This window comes from Prionailurus viverrinus, chromosome B4 (assembly GCF_022837055.1).
Source record: "Prionailurus viverrinus isolate Anna chromosome B4, UM_Priviv_1.0, whole genome shotgun sequence".
NCBI classification, from domain to species: domain Eukaryota; kingdom Metazoa; phylum Chordata; class Mammalia; order Carnivora; family Felidae; genus Prionailurus; species Prionailurus viverrinus.
Window position 1 is genome coordinate 21265565 of NC_062567.1, and position 24611 is coordinate 21290175.

At 39.2% G+C, this 24611-nt stretch overlaps 1 protein-coding gene across 1 annotated transcript in view; it reads left to right on the plus strand.

The window, feature by feature from the left end:
• GAD2 (glutamate decarboxylase 2) overlaps positions 1–24611 on the plus strand; it is an 83838-nt gene that overhangs the window by 35311 nt on the left and 23916 nt on the right. The window contains exons 9-11 of the mRNA XM_047866918.1: positions 15908–15962; positions 17534–17650; positions 19658–19722. Of these exons, the coding sequence (XP_047722874.1) occupies positions 15908–15962; positions 17534–17650; positions 19658–19722 (237 nt within the window). The remainder of the gene's footprint in view (positions 1–15907; positions 15963–17533; positions 17651–19657; positions 19723–24611) is intronic.

Sequence of the window (24611 nt, forward strand, 5' to 3'; positions counted from 1 at the left end):
TGACTTGTGGCCAGTGTCTGAAGGCAGTTAGGGAAGCTAATTAACTCTTTCAGATCCCCGGGGAGCTATTGAGTGCACTGTGATAGGATAGATTTCACAGAGACCTTGAATCAATTACTACTGAGCAGGGCTGGGGTAAGCCCTCTGAGTGTCATATTTCCTATGGGTTTACATGCAGAGAATTCAGAGGTGCTAGAGGTGTATGCACTTCATTATGTCCTATATCAGGAAGGATTATAAAATAATAATTGCCGACACTTACTGAGTGTTTATTATGTGCCAGGCAGACTCCTGAGCACCTTATACAATTGATCTAGTTAATGCATTTATTAGAGACACAGAAGAGTATATCCCCTCACACGTACCTGGTGCTGACACAGTTTGTGAAGAGCTTCTATGTACACAATAGTCCTCAGCAGTATGGTAAGTCCACCTTCCTCCCTTTGACTCCTAACCCTGGAAGAGGGGCATCATGTCCAAGATCACTTAGCTGGGAAGTGAAGAAGAATCAGGGCTTGAACTCAGAAGACAGCTCCTAGTGTTTACTGGTTGAACATGGTCCTTTGTCCCCCTTTCCCCAGTTTTTAAATTGTGGTAAAATACACTTAAAATTTGCCATCCTAACCATTTTTAAATCGACAGTTCAGTGATAATGGAATACATTCATTTTGTTGTGCACCCATCACCATTATCCATCTCCAAAACTCTTCACTTTGCAAAACTGAAACTCTACATCCATTAAACCTAAACCTCCCATCCCCCCTCTCTTCCCACCCCTTGGCAACCACCTTTCTACTTTCTATCACCATGAATTTGACCACTCTAGGTACCTGACTCTTTTTTGTCCTTTTGTGATTGACTGATTTCACTTAGCATAATATCCTCAATGATGATCCATGTTGTAGCAAATGTCAGCATTTCCTTCCTTCCTAGGGCTGAATGATAAAATTTCATTGTATGTGTGTACCCCTTGGTATGCCTCCACATCTTAGCTATTGTGAATAATGCTCCTATGCCCACGTGTATGCAAATATCTCTTTGAGCCTTGCTTTTAATTCTTTTGGGCATATACTCAGAAGTGGAATTGGCAGACAATATGGTAATTGTATTTTTAATTTTTTGAGGAACTGACATACTGTTTTCCATAGTGGCTGCATTATTTGACATTTCCACCAACTGTGTGCAAGCATTCCAATCTCTCCATATCCTTGTCAACACTTGCTATTTTCTGGTTTGTTTGTTTGTTTGTTTGTTTTAATGTTTATTTATTTTTGAGGAAGAGAGAGTGTGAGTGGAGAAGGGGCAGAGAGAGAGGGAATTACAGAATCTGAAGCAGGCTCCAGGCTCTGAGCTGTCAACACAGAGCCCAAAACAGAGCTTGAACTTATGAGCTCTGAGATCATGACCTGAGCCAAAGTCGGACACAACTGACTGAACCACCCAGGCACCCCTGTTTTGTTTTGTTTTTTTAATAGTAGCCATACTAATGGGTGTGATAGTATCTCCTTGTGATATTGATTTGCATTTCTCTAATGATTAGTGATGTCAAATACCTTTTCATGTGCTTATTAGCCATTTGTACATCTTTTTTGGAGCAATGTCTATCCAAGTCCTTTGCCCATTTTTAAAAATAATTTCGCTTGCTTAGTTTTACTTTTTTGAAGATATATTTTTCCATTCTTACTGAAGTATAACTGACAAATAAAAATTATATATATTTAGTGTATACAGTATGATGATTTGTGATATATATATACATACATTGTAAAATGATTACAATCAAGCTAATTAACATATCTATCACCTCATACAGTTACCATTTGTGTGGGGGGGAAGGGGGTAGTGACAATTCTTAATGCCTACTCTCTTAACAAACTCTATACAAAATAACATTATTAAGTCATCATTAGACTTACTAGAACTTATATTAGATCCCTAGAACTTACTCATCTTATAACTGAAAGTTTGTACTCTTGGGGCAACATTTCCCCATTTCTCCCACTCAATAGCTCCTGGCAATCACCATTCTACTCTCTGCTTCTATGAGTTTGATTTTTTTCAAGTATATATATATATATATATATATATATGTGTGTGTGTGTGTGTGTGTGAAATTATACAATATTGGGGTGCCTGGGTGGCTCAGTCAGTTAAGCGTCCACCTTGGGCTCAGGTCATGATCTCACAGTTTGTGAGTTTGAGTCCCGCATCGGGCTGTGTGCTGACAGCTCAGAGCCTGGAGCCTGTTTCAGATTCTGTGTCTCCCTTTCCCTCTCTCTGCCCCTCCCCCACCCATACTCAGTCTCTCTCTCACACTCTGTCAAAAATAAATAAACATTAAAAAATTAAAAAAAAAGAAATTATATAATATTTGTCTTTCTATGTCTGGCTTATTTCTCTTAGTGTAGTATCTGCCAGGTTCACCCATGCTGTCATAAATTTCCTTCTTTTTATGCTGAATAATATTCCAGTGTGTGTGTGTGTGTGTGTGTGTGTGTGTGTATCACATTTCTTTATCCATTCCTTCACTAAGTCTCAGATTGTTTCCTAATCTTGCTTATTGTGAATAATGCTGCAGTGATGATGGGAATGCAGATATCTCTTTGCAATACTGACTTCATTCCCTTTGGATATTTAACAAGGAGTGGGATTCTTGAATCATACAGTAGTTCTATTTTTAATTGTTAAGGAACCTCTATACTGTTTTCCATAGTGGTTGCACCAGACGAAGGTTCTCTTTTCTCCACACCCATATCAACATTTATTATTTCATGTCTTTTTGATAATAGCCATCCTCATAGGTATGTGGTGATATTTCATTGTAGTTTTGCTTTGCATTTCCCTGATGGTTAATGATGTCAAACACGTTTTCATATGCCTGTTTGTCATTTATATGTCTTCTTTGGAAAAATATCTATTCACGTCTTTTGCCCATTTTTAAATCAGTTTATTTGGGTTTTGCTATTGAGTTGTAGGAGTTCTTTATGTAATTTGGATATTAATCCTTTATCAGATATTTGGTTTACAAATGTCTTCTCCCATGCCATAAATTGCCTTTTCATTTTGTTGATCTTTTATTTTGCTATGCAGAAGGTTTTTGTTTGTTTTATTTTATTTTAGAGAGAGAGCAGGGGAGAGGGGCACAGGAAGAGAGAGAGAATCTTAAGCAGACTCCACACAAGCATGGAGCCCAACAAGGGGCTTGATCCCACAACCCCAAGCTCATGACCTGAGCCTAAATCAAGAGTCGGATGCTCAACCAACTGAGCCACCCAGGCACCCCATCTGTGCAGAAGGTTTTTAGTTTCATGTAGTCCCACTTGTTTATTATTGCTTTTGTTGCCTTTGCTTTCAGTGTCAAATCCAAAAAAGTATAGCCAAGACTGATGTCAAGGAGCTTACTGCGTATGTTTTCTTCTAGGATTTTTATGGTTCCAGGTTTTATAATGAAGTCACTAATCTATTTTGTGTTAATTTTTGTCCATGGTGGAGAAAGTGATCCTGTTTCGTATTTTTGTATGTGGCTATCTAGTTTTCCCAGCACCATTTATTGAAGGGCCTATTCTTTCCACATTGTGTATTTTTGACACCTTTGTCAAAGGTAATTTGACTGTACATTCATGGGTTTATTTCTGGGCTCTTTGTTCTGTTTCATTGATCCATGTGTCTATTTTTGTGCCAGAACCATACTGTTTTGATTACAATATGTTTGTAATACAGTTTGAAATCAGGAAATCTGATGCCTCCAGATTTGTTCTTATTTCTCAAGATGGTTTTGGCTATTTGGACTCTTTTGTGGTTCCATATAAATTTTAAGATAGTTTTTTATATTTCTGTGAAAATGCCGTTTGATTTTTGATAGGGAGAGGATTTTAGGTAGTATGGACATTTTAACAACCTTAATTCTTCCAATCCATGAACACAGTACATCTTTCCATTTGTGTCTTCTTTCATCAATATCTTATAGTTTTTAGTATACATATCTTTTACTCCTTGGTTAAATTTATTTCAAAATATTTTATTCTTTTTCATGCTACTGTAAATGGGACTGATTTTTTATGTTAATTTCATATCCTGCAACTTTATTAAATTTATTACTTCTAACTGGTTTTTGGTAGTCTTTACAGTTTTCTATATATAAGATCCTGTCCTGTACAACAGAGACAATTTAACCTCTTCCTTTCCAATTTGAACGTCTTTTTTTTTTCTTTTTCTTGCCTAATTGCCCTGGCTAGGACTTCCAGTACTATGTTAAATAGAAGTGGTAAAAGTGGGCACTCTTGCCTTCTTCCTGATCTTAGAGGAAAATATTTCAGCTTCTAATCATTAAGTACAATTGGATTGTCATACATGACCTTCATTATGTTGAGGTGGGTTCCCTCTAACCCCAGTTTATTGAGAGTTTTTATCATGAAAAGATGTTGAGTTTTGTCAAATACTTTTTCTGTCTCTATTGAGATAACCATATGATTCTAATCCTTCATTATAGTGGTGTATCAAATTGATTGATTTGTAGATGTTGAACCATCCTTACATCCCAGGGATAAATCCCACTTGATTATTGTGTACGATCCTTTTAATGTATTGTTGAATTTGGTTTGCTAGTATTTCGTGAGAATTTTTGCATCTATGTTCATCAGAGATATTGACCTGTAATATTCTTTTCTTGTAGTGTCCTTATCTGGCTTTGGTATGGGGGTAATGCTCGTCTCATAAAATGAGTTTGGAAATGTTTCTTCCTGTTCAACTTTTTAGAAGAGTTTGGGAAGGATTGCCATTAACCCTTTAAATGTTTGGTAGAATTTACCTATAAAGGCATCTGGTCCTGGGCTTTTCTTTGTTGGAAATTGTTGGGTATTGCTTTTATCTCTTTACTTGTTATTGGTCTCCTCAGAAATTCTGTTTCTTCATGATTCAGTCTCAGTAGGTTGTATATTTCTTGGAATTTCTTCACTTTTTCTACATTATCCGATTTGTTGACATAATATTTTTTAGAGTAGTCTTTTATGATATTTTGTATTTATGTAGTATGAGTTGTAATGTTTCCTTTTTCCTTTCTAATTTTATTTCTCCCTTTTTTCTCTTGGTTAGTCTGGCTAAAGGTTTGTCAATTTTGTTTCTTTTTTGTCAAAAAGCCAGATCTTAATTTTGTTGATCTTTTCTATTATCTTTCTAGTCTCCATTTATTTCTGTTCTAATCTTAATTGTTTCCTTCCTTCTGCTAAACTTTAGGTTTGTTTGTTATTACTTTTCTAGTTTGTTGAGATATGAAGTCAGATATGTTGAGATATTGATTTTTTTCATATAATATAGCCATTTATCACTATTAAGTTCCCTCTTAGAACTGATTTACTGCATCTCATAAGTTTTGTTATGATGTGTTTCATTTTTATTTGTCCAAATACTTTCTGATTTCTTTTTTATTTCTTCCTTGATCTACTGGTTGTTCAGCAGTGTGGTTTTCATTTCCATATAGTTATTGTAATTTTTCCAATTTTCTTCTTTTTAATTAATTCCTACTTTCACGCCACTGTGGTTGGAAAAGATACTTGAAGTGATTTCAATCTTCTTAAATTTGTTAAGATTGGTTTTGTGGTCTAGCATATGATCTATTGTGAAGAATGTCCATGTGCATTTGAGAAGAATGTGTTTCTGTTGCTGTTGGATGTAATGTCATATATGTGTCTCTAGGTCCATCTGTTCACCTTTGACTTAGGTTGTTTGGGTCTTTGTTATTGTTGTTGTTGTTGTATTGAAGGAGTGCTTTATATATTCTGGATGTTAATCCTTTATCAAGTTTTACAGAAACTTGGAACTATTTTCTTTCTTCCATTCTATAGGATGCTTTTTATTCTGTTGATAGTATCTTTTATTGCACAAGAGTTTTTAATTTTTGAGGTCCAATTTGTCTATTTTTCCTTTTTTTTTTTGTTTGTGCCTTAAGGCATCATATCCATGAAAATATGCATTGCTAAATCCAATCTCATGAAGTTTTGCCCTATGTTCTCTTCTAAGAGTTTTACAGTTTTAACCCTTATATACAGGTCTTTGATCAATTTTGGGTTAATTTTTGTATATGGTATTAGGTAATGGATAGCCCCTTCTTTTAAAAAAAAAAACAAGATTCTTTTCTTATTCTAGAAACAGAATATATTCATTATAAAAAATAGGAAAATAGAAGGATCTAGACATAATCTCCTAATACTCTGGTGTATGTAGTTCCAAACATATTATGTATATTTAAATATAAAGCCTACTGATTAGAACTTTGTTTTTTACATAATAAAATATAATGAGCAACTTTCATGTCATTAGAAATTCTCCAATATCATTTTTAAATGTTTATTTATTATTTATTTTTGAGAGAGAGATGTTGCAGGGAGTATGGTCAAAATCACAAAAGATAAGTCCGCAAAGTGCAGTTAAGTCAACGTCCTCATACTCAGAATGAGTCAGAATGAGGCCCCAACTCCAGAATGAAGCTTCTTTTTATTAGGATAATTGCTAAAGACTATGTGCATAAAGTCAGCTAAGCAAGTGTGTCAATCAGTCTAATGGTTTAGCTTTTCATGGTTGAATTTCGAGTGAATTGGTTTCTATAACACTAGGAAGGGTCAGGTGTGAGGAGGATCTGGCCCTGGACAATGTTAATGGCTCTTGGAGTTCCTTATGTTTCTTGTTCCTTAGGAGCTGAGCCACAGCAGCGTTCAGCTGTGTAAACATGTCCTAAGTCCTTGCACCTTCTCCAGCCCTTCCCTTTTGAAGTCTTTTCTTTGATGCTTCTCTCCTGCATCTCCAACAGAGAGAGAGAGGGAGAGAGGGAGACAGATTCCCAAGCAGGCTCCTGTACTGTCAATGCAGAGCTTGATGTGGGGCTCCAACTCACAAACCATGAGATCATGACCTGACCCGAAATCAAGAGTTGGATGCTTAACTGACTGAGCCACCCAGCACCCCTCCAATATCATTTTTAATTACTATTTAATAATCTATTGTTTGGGATTTATATTACTTAACAAATCTGTTGTTAGACATTTAAGCTACTTTAAATTTTTACTATTTAAAAAAATTGCTAATATAAATATCAGTGTGGCTAAATATTTGCATGCATACTTATATTTTCGTTGGAAAAATTCCTAAAAATAGAATTTCTGAGCCCCAGACTATGTCTGCACTAAGAGTTTGGATACTTGCTGGCATGTTGCCCTTCAGAAAAGAACCAGCCAATTTACACTCCCCCTAAGCAGCGTACAGGGCTGACTATTCACCATGTTCTTACTAGTCCTAGGAACTAAAACCTTTAAGTGACCTGCATCAATTTGATAAATGAAAACTGTTTTTTTATTATTTTCATTTGAAGTTTTGATAATTAGCAAAGTTGAGCATTTTATTCTTCTCATTCATTAGTGAAAAAGAACACAAAACACTTTTTGTATATATGCTGTAAATATTTTCCAAAATGTATCGTTTGCTTTTTAATTTTATTTATGGTATTTGTAAAAATACCTCATTTTTTGGTAGTCAGAGCTATCATCAATTATCCATTTTCTACCTCTGGGGTGTCTCCCCCATTCTTAGTACATGCTAATATTCATCTTTTTTCCTAGAACCTTTATATTATTATTTTAATAGTTGATCTAACTGAAATTTATTTTGATATATGGTGTCTGAGAGGTACCTAATTATTTTTTATTTTTTATCCATGTAGTTTTTGCCAGATGTTGTCTCAACACCATGTGAGATCCAAAAAATTATTCTTTAATCACTTCCTAATTTTACTTTTGTTCCACTGATTTGCCCATTTGGCTCAATTGCCATACTTTTTAATCACTATAGTGTTATAATATGTTCTACACTCTAGTAAAGAAAAATCTATACCCTCCCCTTTTTTTATTTTTTTTATTTTTTTAAACCCTCCCCCTTTTTTTAAATGGAATATTCTTAATATTGTTTCATCCACTTGTACCTTAGAATTATTTTCTCAGATTCTCATTTCCCTAAAACTCCCAGTGGAGAGCTGGTTGGAATTGTGTTGAGATCAATTCTGTGTATTTGCAGTGTTGAGTTTTCTCATCAAATAACATGTGTCTCTCCATTTATTCAGATATTTTTTTGCATTCTTTGGTAAAGATCTGTATTTTTCTTCTTATACATTATTTCTGTTTACTCATGTATAGGTACAGAAAGTAATTATTATTTTACCCCTTCCTTCCATTCTTTGTATTCTTGCAACAATTTGTACTTGGTTCGATGTTAATCTGTAATTTCCTCTGTATTATATTTTAAAACATATTCCAGATTTTTGTAGCTATATTATAAGATATGCTGATAAGCTTTTCTGAACTACCTTTGACAGATTTTGCTTTTAGTATTAGCTAGTTTCTAGAAATGATCCAATAGGTCCCCATTGTCTTCTCTGTAAGAGTTTAGAACGTACTACCTCCCAATAGTAGAATTGTTAAAATTCACTATTAAAACATCTGGGCCTGTCATTTTAGGTGATGGGTTTTGGGCAACTTTTTTCTCACCTATTTGGTTATTTGTCTTTTCAAATTTTCTACATATTCTGGAATCATTTCTTTTAACTTATATTTTATCAGGGAAAAATTATATATTTACTCAAAATTTTAAGATTAGCATAAAATTCTACATCTAATTTTTTTGTAATTCTAAAATATCTTTTTCCATAACCTCTTTTCTTATTTCAAATGTGATATTTTCCCTCTTTTTTCTTTTTTTAAATGCTTATTTATTTATTTTGAGGGGCAGGAGAGGGACAGAGAGATAAGGAGAGAGAGAATCCCAAGCAGACTCTGTGCTGTCAACATAGAGCCCCACATGGGGCTCAGTTCCACAAATGGTAAGGTCATGACATGAGCCAAAAACAAGAGCTGGACACTTAACTGACTGAGCCACCCAGGCAGCCCTACATGTTTTCTTTTTACTGAACTAATCAGATACTTGTATATTCACTGATCTTTTCAGTGTACCAGCTTTTGAATTTATTAATTTAGTTTACTTTCTAAAGTTTCTAATTCATTGAAAAATTCATTCATTCCCCCTGCCTACCTTGTTTGTTTTTATTTTCTTAGCTTCTTGGATTAAACATTTAGTTATTTTTATTCCCTGTTATTTAATTTCAAAAGCATGTCAGGCTATTCATTTTCCTCTGAGAATGATTTAGGATGTTTCTCATATTTTTATATGTAGTATTCCCAGGTCATTAATTTTTAATGCTCTGTAATTGTAGCTTTTATTTCCTCCTTGGTTCAAAACTTATTTGGAATAGCCAAGTATGTTTCCTTACATGGTGATTGAACTTCTATCATCCACTTCTTCTCTGTACCAGTGTGTTCAGGGAAGAGGAGTGGCAGATTTGGGCAGTTGAGGCAGTGATGAGAGATGGCCGGCATACCTTCTTGCCCTCAGACAACTTTCCTTTGTCACACACTTCTCTGTGCGCTCTAAGGCTCGCACCCAATGGCAGCAATCTGGAGGCTTCATATGAAAACAAAAGTAGCTCCTTACCATATCATGCTTGGGGTCCTCAATTGCACATCACTTGAATTGTTGCATAGTGAGTGAGTGACTGAATGTGTGTGTGTGTGTGTGTGTGTGTGTGTGTGTGAGAAGTAAATGCTTTTGGAGAAGGTAAATCTTTTTTAAAAAATTGTTAGAATTAGATACAAAAATCACAAAAAATATCCTGCTCCCATATCCTGGCCATAATGCTAAGTGATCTCATTGTGCATATTGGAAAACAAATCTTAAAAGGAAAATATGATTATCTGCTAAAGTTCTTTTTCCAAATCAAACTACATATTAAAGGGACCAAGGAAGTTTACTGTTTCTAATTATGGTAAAATTTTTGGCAGAGGGTTTGGTTTTGTAATACAAGTACTGTTTTGACTTTTTCTTTTAAGTTTATTTATTTTGAGAGAAAGCAAGCATGCGCAAGGGAGGGGCAGAGCAAGAGAATCCCAAGCAGACTCCACGCTGTCAGCACATAGCCTGGTGTGGGGATTAAACTCTAGAACAGTGAGATCATGACCTGAGCTGAAGTCCAGAGTTGGATTCTTTAAACCAAGTGAGCCACCCAGGTGCCCCTGATCTGTTTGACTTTTGTTTGTTAGCCTATCTTGCGGGTCTGTCCTTGGATAGGTTACACACACCAGCAACAGCCATGTGGAGACATAGGGAGCTCTTCTCCCCAGGGGATCTCTCTGGTAAGAGAGTTTCAAGTCACCACAGAGTCTGAGATTTTCGAGTCACCACAGAGTCTGGGCAATTTGAAAATTTGCTTGGGTCTATGAGCTCCCTTTACTGTTCCTATATCACAATCTATATGGAAGAAATAGTTCTGCTTAGCACTGACTGGGTAAAAATACTAGGTAGAAAACCTAGCAAATTTTGATTAGTCCTATAGCATTTAGATGCTATGCAGGAAAGAACAGTATCATCAAGAGATGATGGAGTAGGGGCACCTGGCTGGCTGTGTTGGTTGAGCGTCCGACTTCAGCTCAGGTCATGATCTCACACTCCGTGAGTTCAAGCCCGGTGTCTGGCTCTGCGCTGACAGCTCAGAGCCTGGAGCCCACTTCAGATTCTGTGTCTCCCCCTCTCTCTGCCCCTCCCCTGCTCATGCTCTGTCTCTCTCTGTCTCAAAAATAAATAAGAACATTAAATAATTAAAAAAAAAGAGATGATGGAGCAGTATATTTTAGTAGGAGGTGACAGGTTTTTACTTTACTAAACAGTGCTAATAGCAAATAGAATTGGAATCAGGGAACTACTCACTTTGAGGGGCTTCCAAAAAGCCATAGTATTGATATTACATACATTACAGTTCCAGAACTCAGCCTTGCAGAGAGGCAGATATTTTGTTTGAACCCCATAAAAGCTTTGGAAGGCATCCAATGTATGGTGCGAAGAACCTGGGTTCCGATGTCAGACAGCTCAAGGTTTCTGGGTCTGCCCTCTGCTAGCTGTGTGACATTCTACAAGTCGTACGACTCCTAGAATTACTGCTAGTGAAAACGAGACTATCTCATATGTATTGAGTTTTATACTCAGTGCTTTATCATGTCTTATATTTATTATCTCATTTAATCCTCATGTAAACCTTGTGAGAGAGGTACTTTATCATCATTTTATGAATGAGTAGAGGGAGAACCTAATTCTTCAAGTACACAGAATTAGCATAGGATCTGGGGCAAGAAGCAAGTTGTTCTGCCTCCGCGTTCCAAATTTTAGCCACGGTCACCTGCCTCTCTGAGCCTCAGTCTCCTTGTCTGCAAGGTCAAGACAATAACTCTCCTGTAGGGTTGACATGAGGCTCAGAGATCATGGAATAAGGCACAATGCAGTGACTGCTTCTGAAGCTGACAATTCATCATCTCTGACAGCAGTATTGCTATTAGCAGTGATCATAATATTAATCAGTTTCTAACAGGAAGGAGTCACACATGCTTTCTTCTTTGCATACATATCTCTGTCGACAGAGCCAAGCTCTACTCACTTAAGAAAAGCTGGTTGAATTACTACAGTTTCATCAGGGCCAACGAGCAGGGTCACCAGTGACTCAAGCACCTGATTTGTGACCATTTGGATGCCTGCCTAGAGGTATCAGCCTGCTAGTAACATGCTCCTTTCTGTAAGATAGCTTTTCTCCTTCATATGGGATGTTAGCCATGAATCTGGGTCCAAAATCCACACGTGGTATAATTTGTGTCTTTAGCTTCTTCCCGCAAAGAGAAGATTTTCCTGCTGGCAATGCTAGCTGCTATTGTGGGATTTTGCCCAGGAAACTTTGTCACCTTATCTGATCCTATAGCATTACATACATTTTTACAGACTGTGGCAAAATCAGAAATCTCTGTGCAAGCAGAAGTCTGTTCAACAGTCTGCACTCAAATGCCAGTCCTTTCTTAAACACTAACAACTAACAGAGAGCAGCATTGCAAAGCATCAGTCACTACATAATTGTGCACTTAAGGGCTGGAAGGTGTAAACATTAAAGGTACACCTTTTTGCTATGGAGCTACTTTTATTTGTTTTTACTTTTTTTTTTTAATGTGTGTTTATTTTTGAGAGAGAGAGAGAGACAGAGCGTGAGCAGGGGAGGGGTAGTGAGAGAGGGAGACACAGAATCCGAAGCGGGCTCCAGGCTCCAAGCTGTCAGCACAGAGCCCAATGCGGGGCTCGAACCCACCAACTGTGAGATCATGACCTGAGCCAAAGTCAGACACTTAACCAACTAAGCCACCCAGGTGCTCCACTATGGAGTGACTTTTAGGCTACACATACAGAATGCAATGGCTGCTGATCAAAGCCTCCCTGCACCGAGATGCTTGTCTGGAAAAGCCAAGCCTGGCCAGACCATTTCTATTCCTCAGAGGACCCTGGGAGTTGTCACCCAATGTTCTCTTACCCCACAGCACATGGACAGACAAGCAATGCACAATCCATGTCTAGAGCCCCTTCTGCTCCTGCCCTACAACCATGATGGCTCAAAACCATAGGTCATATGAATGGTACTTGGCTAGTATGTCACACAATTATTTGAACATGCTACTAGGCTAAAATCTCCATTTCTTTATTTTTAAATGTTCGTTTATTTGTTTGTTTGTTTGGTTGTGAGAGAAAGCACCACCTGCAGTGTGTGAAGCAGTAGTGGGGAGGGTAGGGGAAGTGTCCTCTGGGTTCCTAAGTGGATAAAGCAGGTTATCTTAAGCACAGAGCCTAAGAAAGGCTGGAACCTGCCTTGTTAAGAGCCACACCCACCGCTTTCCACTTAAACTTGATTATTTGACAAGCCTGCCCCAAAGCTCCCTGATAGGGAAATAGAACAGACTGCTCATTACCGCTTTCCTGAAAGACTTGAAAGACACCTCTGATCCATGAAAGTCAGATATTATCTGCAAGGACTTATCTTATCTTTCAAGACTCTAATCTTTCTAAATAGGCTTGTTTCCTATCTGTTCAGCCCTTCTAGGAAGCTCGGTGTTTTATTTCTAGTAACAACCAACTTTTTACCCACATTTGATCTTGGGCCTCACTTCACTTCTCTTGGCCTGCTTCCTCATTTGAAAAATGAGACAATTAGACTAGAAACAGGTCTCCAGCCCCTTGTAATTCTAATGTACCCTAATCTGTGACTTCTTGGTGACACCTTACTGCCTCATGCTTAATAAAACTATCCGGATGTGATTAGACGAGCAAATAGCAGCGGTCAAACTAGTCTACCCAAAACTTTCCAAAAGCAGAGGTGGTTGGCAAAATTTGGGATTTGCAACATTTTCTGAGAATCTCCCTCAGTGTCCGTGTTTACCCACAAAAATACCATGGCAATTTTAATGGGCTGAAAATTTTATGTAAAGGATGAATATAATACCTGAATCTCTTCTGAAATCTGCACCTTTTGTTTATATCGGTGCTGAAGCAAGGTGTTTGAGCATAGCCTGATCCAGGAGAGACTGAAAATCACTGCTTTGGGGGATGCCCCTGGGACCAAGCTGTGAAGCATAGGGAGAAATGTAGGCAGCGAGTTCCTCTTCCCAGCCCCACCACCCTGCCTTTCCGTTCCCTCTGCCCTTCCTTCAGAAGCCCCCTCTCACGGAAGTTCCCCAGAGGTAGGCTGCTCTGAGCTGGAATCATACCCTCAGCACCAGATGCTCATTTACTCTCCTTTGTTCCAATCCAGCCTGACTGACCATTGGTAACCTGTCCATTACCATTTCCAGATAATTGCATTTTAACTGCCTTCCTTTGGAAAACAGCTTCACATAAATCAGTGGTTCTTAATGCTTTCAGGCCTAATATCTGTTTTATATTCCAACTATTTTGTGACATCTCCTTCATAAAATAAAAATGAAAATCACAGAAAATATAACTTACCTACTTACTATATAATGCCAAAATTATTTTTATAAAATGGTCATTAGAAAAGTAACTTTCTAACTGAGGCTGGGTGGCTCAGTCTGTTAAGCATCTGACTTCAGTTCAGGTCATGATCTCGCGGTTCATGGGTTTGAACCCCACATCAGTCTCTGTGCTGACAGCTCAGAGCCTGGAGCCTGCTTCAGATTCTGTGTCTCACTCTCTCTCTGCCCCTTGCCCATTTGCGCTCTCTCTCTCTCTCTCTCTCTCTCTCTCTCAAAAATAAATAAACATTAAAAAATTTTAAAGAAAAGGGGTGCCTGGGTGACTCAGTCAGTTAGGCGTCCGACTTCAGCTCAGGTCATGATCTGGCAGTCTGTGAGTTTGAGCCCCTCATCAGGCTCTGTGCTGACAGCTTGGAGGGTGGAGCCTGCTTCGGATTCTGTGTCTCCTTCTCTCTCTGCCCCTCCCCGACTTGTGCTCTGTCTCTCTCTATCAAAAATAAATAAATATAAAAAAATAAAAATAAATAAAATAAATTTAAAGAAAAGTAACATATTTTTTTCAAATGGGTGTTAGACAAGTAACTTCTAATAATATATTTCAATATGTAAAGCTTAGAAGATGTAATAAAGTAGCTCAATGTTTGCTCTATACCTAAAGTCACAGGAACAGCCACAAATAAATTATTGAACTAGTGACAAATACCAAACCCTGCTCACTGGTCCCTAAATGCCAGTAGCATCTCCCAGCCATTTATTGTGACAACCTCCTGCCCATAATTTATTTTTCAAATTGCCTTTTAACACCCTAGATCGATGATCCTGATGTGAGAAGTTTATCCAGTTTAGCAACCTCAAGAGAGGTATTTTGGTTTAAAGAATATTTTTCTGCCTCTGTCACCATGCAACTACTCTGTCCTTTCCCTATTTTTTTCCCCAAAGACTCGGGATATGCATGTCACAGTGCATTACAAGCTCAACAATACAAGTTAACACTTATGGAGTGCTTCCCACATGTCAAGCACTTTTAAAATACTTTTGTATGTATTAATTTATTTAAACCTCATAACTCCATAAGTAATATTATTATCACTATGTTCCAGGGATGATAATAATAGGCACCGAGAAATTTGGCAACTTGACTAAGAATTACACATCTAGCTACATCTAGCTTCTTGTGTAAATCAACTCCTTTGATTATTATAATGTATTTTTAAATTTTTTTAATGTTTGTTTGTTTGTTTATTTAGAGAGCAAGCCAGGGAGGGGCAGAGAGAGAAAGGGAGAGAGAAATCTGCACTGCACTCTCAGTGCAGAGCCCCATGTGGGGCTCAAACTCATGAACCATGAGATCATGGCCTGAACCAAAACTAAGAGTTGGACACTCAACAAACTGAGCCACCCAAGACGCCTCCCATAATGATGGAGTTTTATAAGTAGCAAAGCACTATCTTTGTTTTTATTTTAGGAAAGAAACATTTCAGGGTTGAAAGGATGTTTCTTTTTCCAGAGCCCACGTTATCTAAACGTTTGAAATTTGAGCCCATGTTTTCTTGGCTTGCTTTATGCTTTCAGCACGTAATTAGGTAGCTTTCTTAATATTTTCATTCAGTTGTTTCATAATGGATTTTCTCTTCTTGGCATGTCATCTCTATACGAAATTGCAGCTCCATTCATTTAAAGACTGGGAATGCAAATCTTTTTTCTGCACTCTCTTTTCATTGGCCAACTGTCTTGCATTGAAACAGGCTTGTTTCAGCTGAGTTAAGAGGATGGCCTAAAAAGCACGTTCTGTGCAGAGTGGAGGGACATGTGGTCAGGACTCTCCTAAATGTGTCAGAAATCACAGTCCTGCATCATTCAGGGAGGAAATGCCTTTCTGCCTGGAAATAGCCACAGAGTTGTCTTAACAGATCATTTTTATCAACAGTTTAGGGTTGAACTTTTTACCCTGATGTGGCTGCTTGTAAGGGCAACAAAGTAACGTATTTGAAGCAAACCTACAATGTATTTATTTTTCCTTTCAGAGGGAAAATGATCCCATCTGATCTTGAAAGAAGGATCCTTGAAGCCAAACAGAAAGTAAGTTTTTGTAGAGAGTTAACAAACCAAGGGTACATATTTCTGTTTTCATCCAGTGGAGAACACACTGTGGCTTTGTTTTAAAAAGAGGACTCAATTCTCAACCTCCAAGCCTTACTGAGAATGTGGGATTTTGCTTCCAATCACTGTTTGTCTCTGAGTTGTAGACTCTGCTTTGGAAAGATCTAAGTTGCTCTTTAAATAATATACACTGTGGTAATGCACATAGTGATGCTGTAAGAATTTCTAAAGCATTTGTCTTTCTCTGTGCTGAGGGTTGACATTAAACAGACATACATTTGAAAGATCATTTTCACAAGTGGAAAACATCACAATGTTAACGCAGCATGACTTACCGTTGTATGGGTATTTGAAAGGGGCCCATTTTTCCTGCCTACAAATATGGATACGATTGGCTCTCTAAGCATCTTATTTTTTAGGAAACAATTTAGAAGTCTTAGAAGGAGCAAGTTCTGGAGACGTAGAAAGTCATTTACATCTCTGGATGGTTTGCAAACCAGAGAGCTTGTTTGTAGAACTCCGTTAAATGTAACTTTTTTTCTTTTTTTGAGAGAGAGAGTGAGAGCATGAGGAGCGGAGGGGCAGAGGGAGAGGGAGAGAGAGAATCTTGAACAGGTTCCATGCTCAGCACAGAGCCCGACGTGGGGCTCAATCCTACATCTCTGGGATCATGACCTGAACCAAAATCAAGAGCTGGATGCTCAACCGACCTAGCCACCCAGGAACCCCTAAATGTAACTTTTAGTGGATATAACCTACAGTTCCTAGTTCAACAGAAAACATACATTTTATTATTATCAACTCAGGAAAAATTATTCCTCTTCATATGCCTTTTTTATTTCCTACACAGTGGCCAGAAGGTTCCCCTTGTTTCTGAAGTAGAACTACTCCTGTTAGCACAAACCATAAGATTAAACCTTTGCTGCCACCTAAAGACAGATTCTGTAACATCCTGTCACATCTCCCGCTATGTTCACACCGTTCACTACCTTCTTCCAGCAATTTTCACTTAGCCAGGGCCAGAGGACTGCTTAGATGGATAAGAGTCGTGGCTTATTATATAGTCTCACGTGAACCTGTCCCGCCCAAGACACCAAATAAATTTATATCTGAGGATTTTCCAACTAGGAATAATGGGCCGGTCAGATTTCCTTCTCTTTGTTCTTTCGTCTGCTCACTCTAAAGGACTGTTACAGAAAAGGAAGACCAGAGAGTGGGCCAAGGTGGGGGGGGGGGGGGGGGGGATCTACCTGGAATAAATAAATGGCTTGTGGGCACCACAAAACTTCCTCACCTATGGGTCCAGTGCAGCCTCTTCCGAGAACCAGAGTGTCTGTTCTCATAAGACTGACTGACAGGTCCAACAGAATGGCCTGGAGAACTCAGATCCTGGAGAGTGAACGTCCTTCCAGGCTCGAGGGTGTCGATGATCCTGCTGATGGTTCCAAAACTGCAGATGATGGGGGAGAATTTCTACTGTTTTCATCAGCTGTTTGAAAAAATTCTCAAAGCCCTATTTGACCTTATTTGGGGCTTTCTCGTTTGCATAGGGATTTGTTCCTTTCCTTGTGAGTGCCACAGCTGGGACCACTGTGTATGGAGCATTTGACCCCCTCTTGGCGGTCGCTGACATTTGCAAAAAGTACAAGATCTGGATGCATGTGGATGTGAGTATCCCATAGGAACTGCCACTAAAATGCCCTTGCATGTTTATTCATTTGGGGCTCGTGAAATGAAGTCTGTCTTTTCTCTCTTTTTTTTTTTTCTTTGGGAGCTTCTTTTTAGAATAGGGATATTTAAGATTTTAAGATTGCAGAGACAAAGCAGCACACAACTCACATAGCACACAATGTTGACTAGAGGAAGTTGGAGGCTGATGATGCGTTAATGTTCCCAACATGATAATATTCTCATTTCTATGACCAGTATCCAAGCTGAGCACTTAGCTCTCGGTTCATTGGCCCATAACATCCATGGAGGAATGCAGCCTACATACGTACATACACAGTCACACACATGCAGATTGTACTTCCCTGTGAAAATTATCAAAAAAGGCATAAAGGAGTTACGTTTCCATGGGAAACCCAAAGGATAAAATCTCAAACTCAAGTCAGGTATTTGTATATTTGGAGAGGAAAGCAGACTTGACAGCTTGCTAGGAGATATGGGACACCAATTTCCAATTTCTTAGCTGGGTCACTTAAGAAGATATTTCATATTTGAAATGTTTTGACTCCAGGCCTGGGCACACTAAAATGAAGATGTGCCCACCAAAGCATTTTCAAATGAAAAAACGTCAAGTTTTCCATGGACAAAATGAAAAGATTTAAACTTCAACCGTTGTAAATCAAAGTCTGGCTCAAAGATCAGCTGTTACCTGCAAAATGTTTGTTACTAATCCATTATTACTAACTAAGGATGAGCCAGGTAAATTTCCACTATCCCAGTGTTATCCTGCATGGCGGGTATCAGTCTTCTTTTCCTTCCCTGATTCACAGTGTGAGTTGTTTCTTAGGCTACCAATGACCCCATCCGTTTTAGAAACGAAGACACTAAGAAAAGGTTGAACAATTCCAGTAGCATTATGATCTGGGTCTCAGAACTGGAGAGCCTGTTAAACCTTGCTAGCTGATTCAGGAAGAGGATTAACCTGGCAACATTAAAAATAACAATGTCTGTGTGTCCTAAACCAGCAGATGCTGCTGTCTCCCCTCCGGGATTTCTACTTAAAATAGAGAGATTTCTTAACCAATCGTATTTGCTTTCTTTGAAACCTATCAAGTTTAGCACTTACTCGTATTATCTTAAATGTTTATACTTTTATAATTAGATTAGAGAAATTCTTAAAATAGTACCCATTTGGAAAATTGGATAATTTTTCAACCTGAAATTATAACAAACTAAATAATAAGTAAATAAAGCAGTTAGACCCTAACAGGTGGGGTTTTTTTTTTCCTTAAAATTATCCCAGGATTATTTTTACCCACAAAGAATGTCAACATTTTCCAATGAGTCTCCATCTTGACATTTTTTTAAAAGAGATCACTACATCAGTACACTAATTCAAATCTTCAAACTTGAGTACATATTTTTAAAAAACATGTTCCTATCGCTCAGGGAATTGACTGGTACACATTCTTCCTGCTTGTTTCTTTCTTTTTGGGGTAGAGAAATTATCTTATCCAGAAGTACACATTAGTAAAATAGGATCATGAAGCTGCTTATTCCCTCTGGAATTATCCAGACTCATCAAAGGAGTTTTCCTTACAACTCAGAGGCAGCCTAATGGGTACCTAGCTCATCCTCTGTAATGCCAACTGGGGAGACAATAGGGTTTCTCATTTTGAGATCACGAGTTTCATTAGCACTATGAGTGGTGGTGGTAAGTTGGGGAAAGGATCTTTTGTCTTATGCAGACAGAAAAAATGTGCCCCCCAATTTGTCTCCTTCCACTTGTATAAATGTAGTGTGGAACCTAAAACCTTAGAACAGCCCCCAATTTAAGCTTTGCAAGTCTAGTACCAGAATAAGGTGGCCAACCCCCTAAATTGCCTGGGGTTGAAGAGATCACTTTCACCCCACAAGACTTTCACTGTTCTGAAAGACACCAAACTTTAGAAATCTAGGCAATGAAAACCCACTACCTTTTTCCTTGTATGATCTTCCTTTTGCAGGCAGCTTGGGGTGGGGGATTACTGATGTCCCGGAAACACAAGTGGAAACTGAGCGGCGTGGAGAGGTATGCCCATTTTTCTTGTTAACTATGTAAAGCATGAAAGCTAAATATAAAAGCACATTACACACAATTTCTAAGAACTCTTAGAATACAGGTGAGCCCATTTTGTGCAGTGTTTGTGTGCCTTGTCTGTGTGGTCATTGACACATGTGTATTATGTGTAAACAACAAAAAGAAATCAAATTCCCATATCAAGTGGCCCAAGCAGAATGTTTCTCCAATAGAGATTCCTAACTGCAGTCCGTGGTTGGCCACAGGACTCAGGAATGACCTTCCTAGAATCTCTGAACCAACTACCAAAGTTGTTTAAAACCTCTTAGCAGGTCATAGTTTTCCAGGGAGAGGATCTGTAGATTTCATGCTCCATAAAAGGATAATATTGACCGCCTTAAGGAAACCAATAAATAAATTTGCACCCTTATAGTTTATTAGTGTTGCAAGCATGGGTCTGGGGTTTGATACAGCCCACTGAAAGCAAGACATACTTGTGATAACATCATCTCATGCTTATAATTCCATGATAATTTTTTTTTACATAGTTCTGATTGATGCAACAGAGTACCTTTTCTTTTTTCCCCAAAGACTAAGCAGTAGATGGTTGAGAAAAGCAAAGGAGGTTATATTTGATTAGCATAAAACATATGCAAGTCTGAAGAGAAAGGAAAAAAAAATTATAGAATGCAAAATCAGCCCCAGGCTTTGCTGACCTTTCCTTTGCAAAGGAAGCTCAACGTTCCCAGTTCTCCCATTACACCATGGCAGGTCAACAGCAATGGTTAGCTCTGACACTCAGGCAGCTGAGAGAGCCTGAGTTCATCCGAGGCCAAGTGCCCCCCATGCCCTGCCAGGTAGCCAGATGCTGCCCAGGAAGAGCTTCCCACTGGCTGTGCCCCTAGACGTCTTGGCACAACTTCTGTTCTGGGACGAGGAGAGAGGCCAGTGGAGTGTGGGAGCATCTGTCAGCACTGGTCGTGCAGGCAGCCAGACCAGAATGAATGCGTGAGGCATGTTCTGCAATACCCAGGCCCATTCACACACAGAGAGGCTGTGAATGTAGAAAGAGGGGTGGGGGTTACCAAGGCAGAGTCAGGGGCACACTGCCTGATTCATGGAAGACTCGAGATAGACCAGCTGAGGCTCAGGTCAGCGGGATAGCTGTCCCTGAGTCTGCTGGCTGGGGTCAGTGCCCAACTGTAGAACTGCTTATACTCACTGATCGCTGGTACCCATTTAGGTGTGGGAGGCTGAACGCAGGCATAGCCCCCTCCCAGAGTGAGCCGGTCTTGCCCTCTGCCTCTAGTCCTCAGGTGCTTCTCCCATGCCCAATTTCTTTTTTCCCCGTGAAGATCTGAATGAAACCAGACGCATAAGGAGGAGGCAATGCACTAAGCAGGGAGAGACAATGCAAAAAAAAAAAAAAAGAAAAGAAAAGAAAAGAACAGCTTGGAAGGTGCCTGCTCAGATGATCAGAACAAGAACAAAATTCTCGTGCTTTTGAAAGAGGTGGCCTGTACACAGTACTTCTCTCTTCTTTGAGTTTCTTTCTCTCTAGCACAAAAAGTAAGCATCTATTATTGTACCTTTAATACACCTGGGACTCCAAGTGCTGAGAGTCACGGAGCGTCCTTAAAATGATGACTTAAAAGCTCACTAAATTACTTACCCTGAACCTGGGAAAAATAAACACCCACACACTTTTGTACTAAAGACTATTATTTGAGAGCAAAGCTTAGAACATTCACTGTGGAACATAGAGTCTGTTCCAATGGCCATAGTTCTTGAAACGGTATTATAACTAAATCTACTAAGTGGGATAGCGAAATATGAAGTCCCAAAAAATGAGGGACTGCCACCTGTCTACCTGAGAGCATCCATCTTGCTGGCTTATTAGCAAAAGGCACACTATCTTTGGCAAATAAGGTTGTAGGGCCAGTGGAAAGCCCTGGGCATAATGTGTATGGGCCTAAGTTGAAGAAAGAAATTTGCCACACTTGGGAGTATACATTTTCTCAAAGATTCACTCTAAAGTGGAGGAAATCCATGGACAATTCTTGTCCCCAGATCAAGAGGTTCCCCAGTGGTCACAGGGTCCCCTATGACATCCTTATAACAAAATGGCACGTGTAACCAGAGCCTGCCTGGCTTCCCTTGGAGTGCCTACCAAATTCTCAGAAAGCAACCTTCTTCCTCGCTAACACTGTCAAATTTTCTAGAGATGTCATAGCTGAGAGGACTTGCCAAAAGCCCTAATACTCCAAAGTATGCTTCTGTGTGATGTAAACTGACTCCTTTAATCCCTCCCCACAGCAGGTTGCTGCTTACCTGTGATAACCCTTTGTGGTGTCCCACTCTCCAGGTTTTCCAGCCCAGCTGGAGGTCCTGGCACGCCTTCTACCATATTACCAATTATTGCCCTCACCCTGCCCCGAGAGCTATTTAGAAACTCAATTCAGTAGCTACTAAACCTCTGCCATATGCAAGGCACAGCGAGAGGACAAAGACCAACGTGGTGTGAAGCCTGTTTTCAAAGGGTTTAGAATCTAGTAGGGAAGAGTGACAGTCAATAATGGATTAAAATTCAAGGCAGAGGAAGTAAAGGCTCAAGAGACAGACAAGCGAGCTGCTTGGCAAGCACAGAGAAAGGAATGATTCCTACTCAACAGGGTTATTAAAGGAAGGCTTCACACAGGGGTGGGCATTGGCGCTTCATGAGATGGAAGTGGAAGAAGGGCATTCAAGGTGAAGAGCTAGCTAGGACATGGAGGTTGGAAAGAGTCCTTGGAGAAAGTCCAGATAAGTTTGGTTGGAGCCTTAGACGGACTCATGGAAGTGACTAGTAAGCTCGTGGAGTGTCCACAAGTCCTGCCCAGGGAGTCTTGGTGGAGAACTTGCCTCCTGGGCCGTGTCAGGATCAACAGAAATCCCCGAGCTGAGAATCACTGCTGTAGGAGCCACTATTTCACATGGAGAGCCTTGGATTTCAAAGGTTGGGGGCACAAAAATGAAAGCCCCTACTGTGGCTTTCAAAAATGAAACCCATGGAGGGGTTTGAGGAGACGAGGCGGATTACCTCACCTGCCGTTTGGAAAGACAGCTCTGGATTCGGGAGGAGATGGAAACCATTGAGCTTTTGGGAATGTCCAGGTGAGAAGTGGTAGCGGAGGTGAGAGAAGCTAAGGGTGCAAACTGGGGCAGTAGCAGCAGGGAGGGAAATGGGATGAACCCAGGAGTGTCGCTTCCACCAAAAAGGACAAACTATTCACAGAGACTTGCTCATCTATGGGACCAAGTGTGATTTTTTTCTTTAAGTTTTTGGTTCTTATTTCTTTAAACTTTCTTTTTCCTTCCTGCTTTCCTTCTTTCTTTCTTTCTTTCTTCTTTCTTTCTTTCTTTCTTTCTTTCTTTCTTTTTTTTTTTCTTTCTTTCGAGAGCAAGTAGGAGAGGGGCAAAGAAAGAGGGAGAGACAGAACCCTAAGCAGGCCCTGTGCCATCGGCACAGAACCAGATGCAGGGCTTGAACTCACAAACTGTGAGATTGTGACCTAACCTGAGATTAAGAGTCAGATACTTAACCGACTGAGCCACCCAGGCACCCCAGGACCAAGTGTAATTTAAAGAACAAGGACTTCTGTTTACCTCCCTTGCTTCTGAAACATTGTGTGTGTGTGTGTGTGTGTGTGTGTGTGTATACATATATATGTAATTATTTTTACATACAATAATATACAATAATTATACACAATTATATACAATAATTATATATTATTATATATATATCACACTCTAATTATACGAAGAGCATTGTACATTACAGAATGCTTAAACACTATCTGTACGTAATACTTTCTTTTGCCTTACTTTCCAATACTTTAAGAAATTCTAGAGCCTTTCCACCTTGGCAGATTTTACAGTCTTGCATAATATGTCAAAAGGTATGGGGGACATTTCTTTTGTAAATATCTTTGACCAAGCTGACATCTTGAAACATCTTCCTTAAAAATTACAACAAAATCTAGCACCAAGGACTAAAGAATAAAACACTTTATACAGAGATTATTATTATTATTACTATTATTTAAATAAAGCTGCAAGGGGTGATGTCATGAGAGCAGGAAAAAGAAAATGATACTAAAACACTGAGGTTTGAGAGCTGGTTGTGTGGGAGGAAGACAGTGTGAGGCACTGAGGCACAGAACACACAAGAAAGGATAGATCTAGAAGGATGAGGAGGGGTAAGTTAATGAGTTCGTGTGGGGTCTTCTGAGTTTGAGGCGCAAATGAGGGCACAAGGATATGTCTTAAGACAGCCCTAAGGGATTCATTTTTTCTAACTTAAAGTAAATCATAGAAGTCACATAACTGAGTCTCACAGCAAACACTTTGAAATGAACCTGAGGCTGTTTTTCATAAATTGCCAACATTTCTCAAATAAACTAATGGCACATCACTGAATCACTGTGTGCAGCTTTTTGCCATGTTTGTGAGGCAGCCCCGCTGAGAGAGAGGCAGGACAGGAGACTCAGTGACAGGCAGTTGTGAACCTCAGCAATTCTACTCTAAAAAGACAAGTTGGCCACTGCATAGAAACAAACACCTCCAGTCAGAGAAATGGAGAACAGCTATTGTCTTCTCCATCAGGTGTCGTTATTAACAAAGCTGAGTTTCATCAGGATTAGTCATAGAGCTGTAGAATATTATAGAAGCAGTATATATATATGCTTCATGTCACCAAGCGTGGAAATGATAGAATTGAAACTGATAGCAAAAGCCAACCTTATTTAATGTTTACCATGTATCAGAAGATGAGCTGGGCCTATTCACTGATTCAGATGAGATCCCCAGGCCAGTAGGCGTTCTCCGACTGGCCGGCTGACGCCCACCATTCATCAGGT